At 41.7% G+C, this 6,973-nt stretch overlaps 1 protein-coding gene across 1 annotated transcript in view; it reads right to left on the reverse strand.

The window, feature by feature from the left end:
- The window catches only part of LOC126494773 (uncharacterized), a 49,138-nt gene extending 42,576 nt beyond the window's left edge, over nt 1–6,562 (reverse strand). Inside the window, 3 exon segments of the mRNA XM_050132185.1 lie at nt 4,776–4,915; nt 5,333–5,446; nt 6,499–6,562. Coding sequence (XP_049988142.1) covers nt 4,776–4,896 — 121 coding nt within the window. The 5' untranslated portion in view covers nt 4,897–4,915; nt 5,333–5,446; nt 6,499–6,562.
- Between the last annotated feature and the right edge of the window lie 411 nt (nt 6,563–6,973).

Consider the following 6,973-nt stretch of genomic DNA (forward strand, 5'->3'; position numbering starts at 1 on the left):
GGTATATTCACAAGAGTGGTATTGCTGGGTCCAGGGGTAGGTTGATCCCGAATTTTCTGAGAAACCGCCACACTGCTTTCCAGAGTGGTTGCACAAGTTTGCATTCCCATCAGCAATGGATGAGTGTACCCCTTTGTCCACAACCTCTCCAGCAAAGGCTATCATTGGTGCTCTTGATTTTAGCCATTCTGACAGGTGTAAGATGGTATCTTAAAGTTGTCTTGATTTGCATTTCCCTGATCGCTAAGGAAGTTGAGCATGACCTTAGGTGTCTTTTGGAGCCAAGGATCTTGGAGGAAAACTACAACCACAATTTTACCAAATCAGCATAACCACTAATTTCTTTTTAAATATTTATTATTATTATTATTATTATTATTATTATTATTACTATTATTGACAGGGTTTCTCAGTAGCTATGGAGTTAGTCCTGGAACTCATTCTGTAGACCAGGCTGGCCTTGAACTCAGGATCCACCTGTCTCTGCCTCTGCTGGGATTAAAGGTGTGCACCACCTCTGCCGGGTTATCCTTATTCCCACAGATAAATGTAGTCCTCACTCTTCATCCGTGAAAGTTTGTTATGCAACACAAGAACAAACAGTCAGGCAAAATGTAGCCGTGTGCTGTTCACTCCCCACTGACACGTAAACAACACAATTACGGCACCTCAGGCTCAGGGATCACTGAGAAAGTGGGGTGGGAATGTTTTAAGAGCCAGACGAAAAGTATATTTGCTGTGAGACTGTGTCTCTTAGAAGAGTCAGAGAAGCTACATGCATGAACTTGTACAAACATGGCTGCCTAAACATGAGCAAAACAAGGACAACACCAAGAGACATGCTAACATGGAAAGAGAAGGCTCACTAGGCCTCAACCCTAGTCAAACACGAAGGAATTCTGAGAGCTGGAGAAATAGTCTCCCCCAGAGAAGAGTGCACCATATGATTATCCAATACCAAATCTTCATCCCTGAAAACACAGACTGAGTAGGTTCTATTTTTATGTTTAGGAATACACACAAACATACAGCAACAATGAAAGGAAAAGTTACTAATGAATAATAAATGTCTGTGTATCACCGAATCTTCATCCAGTAACCGAAGGAAGCAGATGCATAGCCCCACAGCTAAGCAATGAGCCAAGCTCCTGGAGTCCAGTCGTAGAGAGGGAGGAGTGATAATATGAGCAAAGGGGTCAAGACCATGATGGAGAAACCCACAGAAACAGCTGACCCAAGCTAATGGGAGTTTACTGACTCCAGACTGACAGCTGGGGAACCTGTACAGGATTGAACTCGGCCCGATGGATGTGGGTGACAGGCTTGGGCAGTTTACGGGGACACTGGCAATGGAACCAGGATTCATCCCTAGTATATGACCTAGTTTTTTGGAGCCCATTCCGTATGGAGGGATACCTGGCTCAACCTAGATACAGGGGGAAGGGTCTTGGTCCTGCCTCAAATGGTGTGACAGACTTTGTTGACTCAGCATGGGAGGCCTCAAACTCTCTGAGGAGTAGATGGGCCTGGGATGGGGGGAAAGTGAGAGGAGCAGGAGGAGGAGAGGGAGAGGGAACTGGAATTGGTATGTAAAATAAAATGATTGTTTTTTTAAAAATTTAAAAAACAACAATAAAGGGAAGATTTTGTATCATTTAGATTAAAAAATTCTCTATTATCACTACTCACATAATTAGACTTAATAGAGGGCTAGAAAGAAGGCCCAATGGTTACAAGCACCTGTTGATTTTGCAGAGAACCAGGTTCAAATCCCAGACCCCACACAATAGCTCCCATCTCTCATAACTACAATTCTAGGATCCACATAAGTCACACACACAAGCAAACACCTGTATACATATATTTTATGAACCGAAATAAAAATGAGTACTAAATAATTAGAGAGAGAGAGAGAGAGAGAGAACTCCTAGAATTAACTTACAAAACAGATGAAAGGTCCCAATTTGAAAACTTTGCTGAAAAAACTAAAGATGCTAACTAGACATAATTGTGAAATTCTCAGTATTTCTGGAAGTGGTTTATATGATCAGCTCAAACTTCAGGACATTTAAACGTCCTCAACCCTAGTCAAACACAGAAATAGCAAGAGAAACCTAAAATTCGTACTGATGCACAAATTCTCCAGGTACAGAGCAGCCCCAAGATAATTTTACAATGCTGGAGCTAGCCACCTGTGATTCCAGATGACATTACAGAGAGCCACATAACCAACAGCATTATGGGAGTGGAGAAGACACACATTTCAATGTATTAGAGCAGTAGTTCCAGAAAATGGCCAAAAGCAATGATCCTGTCAATGTCTCCAAAGTACCACAAACACATGTAGCAGACTAGATGGCCTCTTTAAACAGAGGTATTGGGAAAAGTTATCTATCTGCATATAGAAACAAGGACCTGAGTTCAAATCTCTCCTACCATGCAAGAAATCAGAGCCTTCATATATGATCTGAAACAGTGAATTCTACAGAGCAACACAAAGGGGCAAACTTTTAAACAAGAGCAGGAACTGACAAATAGTATTATGTAATATTAAAAACATCCAGGGAAATTGTAATAATTAAAGTTTGAAGAGACAGCCTACACAGCAGATATGTTTATTAGCTGCCTATTTATACTACAATGGATAAAAACACAGAATCAAAAAAAATTACAAAGAAAGCAAATGATAATATGACTGACTGGTAAATAAACAAATGGATTGAACACACCATGCTCAACAGCAGTTGAAATGGCCAATTTACTTAAAGTACATATTAAAAAGTTCTATATTGTAGGTCATAAATAATGTAAATTAAATATGAAGAAGTTCTAATTCTCTATTTAGTGTCCATATTCTCGAGTTCCTAAACTATAATGTATTTCTTTCACTAATTTCTTGAAATGTAAATGTATACTATTCAAACAAATAATGTAAAGACTATAGCATTCAAAAAAGAGATATGACAGCTGAAATTAAAACATACTTTCCACCAAAGATTTATTACATGTCTAACCAAAGATTTATTTCATATCTAAAGATCTAAGATACAGAGGAAAAAGGAATTTTTTTAATGTCATAAATAAGGGCTGCAGTAAGGAAGACTGATGATCGTAAGTAAAATAGTAACAGAAAAATCAATGCAAAAGCTGAAGACAAGGAGTGGATACCAGTCACCAACCCAGGCTGCCTGGTTAAGGACATAAAGATCAAGTCCATGAAGAGATAAACCTGTTCCTCCTTGCCCATTAAGGAATCTGAGATTACTGACTTTGTCCTGGGCACATCAATAAAGGATGAGGTTCAAAAAATCATGTCAGTGAAGAAGCAGATGGGCTGGCTAGTGGAACAGGTTCAAAGTTTTTGTCACTATTGGGGACTATAATAGTCATGCTGGTCCTGGTGTTAAGTACTCCATAAAGACAGTCACTGGCATTCCAGGGGTCGTCATCTTGGCCAAGCTTTCCATTGCCCCTATATGGAAAGGTACTAGGGGAACAAGACTGGCAAGTCCCATACTATTCTGTAAAAAAGTGACAGGGCTCTGTGGCTCTGTGATGGTGCCTTTCATCACTGCCCCCAGAGGCACTGGAAATCTCTGCTCTTAGGCCCAAGAAGCTACTGATGACGGCTGGTACTGATGACTGCTATACACTGGCCAGGAGTTAAACTGCCACCCCGAACAACTTTGCCAACTCCATCTTTGATCCCATCTCTAAGACCTGCATCTACCTGACCCCCGACCTCTGGAAAAAGACTGTGTTCCCCAAGTCTCCTTATTAGAAATTCACTGACCAACATGTGAAAATCCACATCACAGTCTCAGAGATTCAGAGAAACCAGGTCCACCACATAAAGTTTTCAATACAAGAAAAATAAAGTGAATTATGTCTGTTTAAAACAACTCAAAATCGTGTTAAAATGAACCATTAGATAGAAAGTTCTTTGATCAACATGGGTGCATGTCACAAAACCCAGAATGCAGATATCAACAGCAGACAAAAAATAGGAGAATCCATAAACAGGTGAAAACTGGCACATTGCCTCAGGTTCTTTTCCAACACAAAAAGACAAGGACGTCTGCCTTCTCTCAGTCTCCAAGCAATTCCTCTAACAATCCTATTGCATATTTTACAGAAAGTAATCCTGAAAGTGCCAAGGAAGAGAAAAGCTGTAAAAATACTAAAAAGATCAAACTTAGAGGTGAACTCACAGTATATTACATTTACAGCAATGGAAACCACTTGGAATTGTCATGACAACAGACAGTGGCAGATATGCATGGGAAGATATCACAGATGGAGTTCAACAGTCTGTAAATATACTTCCTGATTCTTATAAAAAACTCTGTTGGCATCAGTTTCGGGAACAAGGAAATTAACACCAAAACGTAGAGAATGTGATAGAATACCAAAAGTTTCAAGATTCTGAAAAAAGGGAATAAATCTAGAAGTCCTAATTTTGATCGTTTTGTAATACATTACAATCACAGACATGAAAACCAACTAATATTGGTATGATGACATGATCAGTAATGTGAAGTAAGGACAGCATCACTCAATATCGTCAAATACAACATTATTTGCCTCCATGTCAATTCTTCCTCAGAGCCTTTTCTTTCCTACACCTACAACAGGATAATCCTAAGGAGATTTTTCTCAGTGGAAACCTCCAGAATTATTTCTAGTGAAAGAAAATGTGACAAAATTGATTTCATGTCCCACTTCCACATTCACTTGAACAACCTGCCATCCCTTCACCAATCCCTCTACCATACCTAGATCCTTAACCACTGCCTCCTCCTGCTCCATCTTCCAGGGTTCTGTGTTCTCCACAGGTGAGCAGGTCTGGGTCATCAGTGAGCCATGCAAGTGACAAAGAGATTGCTCAGGCTGCATGTAGATGTCTAACACAGCACTGTACACAGCAGATAAAGAGAAAATGAAACATGATTATGCAAGTGATTCCCCAATTGTCCTGCAGTGTCAGAATACTGAGAATATTTAGAAAGCATCTTCAGTTAGTGTCACTTGAATCCCACTTTTCGTCACATCTCAGTCAAATCTGAGGGGTAGGAATGGGCATAAACAACTGGAATGTGAATATATACACTAATAAGGTTCTGAATTAATCATGGACCAAAACTGATGGAAGCCTCACACCTCCCAAAGGGACTCACAAGACGAGAGAACACTTCATGAAATTTGTCTCTGTTCCTCTGAGGATTTCACTTTACTCTGTGAGACTCATTCACACACGGGTCACACAATTGCAGACTGGTTTGTCAAGACACCCTGAGGAGGAGCAAGGGAGATGCAAGCAGATAATCCTCACCCTTAGAAACCATACTGCTGCAATTCTGCAACATCGAATCCCAGTACAAAGCCTTCTGAGCAGGCTCCAGGCATTGACCCTCCTCCTGGGAGACGTCCACAGTCACACCACCGGCTGTCAACAGACCACAAAAAAACAAAAACAAAACAACAGTTTGAACTATCCTGTTAGTGGGAGAAAGAGGTGGGTGGATTTCTGAATCTGTTAGTTCTAGTTCAGCCTGGTCTATAAGGTGAGTTCTTGGCCAGACAGAGCAATATAAGAACTACAACAACAACAAAAAACTTAGTCATGTGTCCATGGAAAAAATAGTTTTCTTGATCCAAGCAGACAAAAGACTATATTAATTACCCAAAATGATTTTTTAACATATTGTCCTATAATGCTTGTTCCTTCCTTTCCTTTTTTTTTGGGGGGGGGGGGGCGGTTAAGACAGGGTTTCTTTGTATAGCTATTACTGTCCTTAAACTTGCTCTGCATACCAGGCTGGCAATGCAATCAAGAGCTCCACCTGCCTCTCCCTTTCATGAATAATATCTAAAACCTCTCCGGGAATGTCAATTCCCCAAGTACATGTACCCCTCTCTTGACTAGGTAAGCGGTTTAACACGGAAGTTTGCATGATGAATGTGAATTTCAAGAGCTTTGTCTTATCCACAATAGCAAACACACACACACACACACACACACACACCCGCATTTTGAACTATCAACAGATAAATTCAAATATTCTACTATATTATTTTTATAAGAATATTTTGGCAATCAGAAGATCAATTTTAAAAAACAGGCTTATTTGACATGATCTAAAATATACCACGCGTAAGACATCCACAGCAGAATTTCAGAGCCGGCTTCCATATGAGCGTCAGAGAAACAGCTCGCAGCTCTGGTCCCTTCCCTCCTGGGTCGCAGACCAGCGGCTCCTTTGACCTGGGAGGTTCCAGGGCCGCCGGGCTGCGCCCCCCCCCCACACACACACAGCTGACAACTGACTTTTCCCAGGCTGCCCTGCAGCGACTGCTGCTCCGGGGAGTTTTCGCGTCCTCGCGGCACCCCTCCGCACCCAGGTCTGCACCACGCGGTTCCCCACTGTGCAGGTCCCCGAGCAACAACAGGGAATGCGTACACGTCACTTTTGTCTTTTGCTCCTCCGTATAACTTACCCGACCTCAGCAATGCTCCTTCCCATCTTCAATCAGGTAACTCCTCTAACCCCGCCCAGCGTGCACTTCCTCTACACCTGACCAATGGCAAATGATTTCCTCCAAGCGCTCTTTCCGGTTGAGTGTCTCAGCTCCACTGTGACTGGTCTCTCTTCCTGCACCTCAGGCTGCATTTCACACAGCTCCAGCCCTCAGGATGCCCTGGTCTCGCTCTGCAGCAGCCTCCGTACATGCCAGCCTAGACCAGAACTGTGTCCAGGAGGACGCTACATCCCCCTTCCTCACCATTTTATCCTGAGTTTGACCATTCCGGATTAAAATTGTTCCGTCTAATACCTCATTTTGGGAGTTTAGTTCCTGGTTATAAACTCATAGAAAAAGAGAACCATCACCCCAAATCCTTATGCTCAGCTTCCATAGTCCAAACACAAACTAAGATGAAATATTGCTGCCCCAAAGCACCATTTCCATAGCT

The sequence above is a fragment of the Alexandromys fortis genome, unplaced genomic scaffold (genome assembly GCF_014885135.2).
Source record: "Alexandromys fortis isolate MF-2015 unplaced genomic scaffold, M_Fortis_MF-2015_v1.1 scaffold_396, whole genome shotgun sequence".
NCBI classification, from domain to species: domain Eukaryota; kingdom Metazoa; phylum Chordata; class Mammalia; order Rodentia; family Cricetidae; genus Alexandromys; species Alexandromys fortis.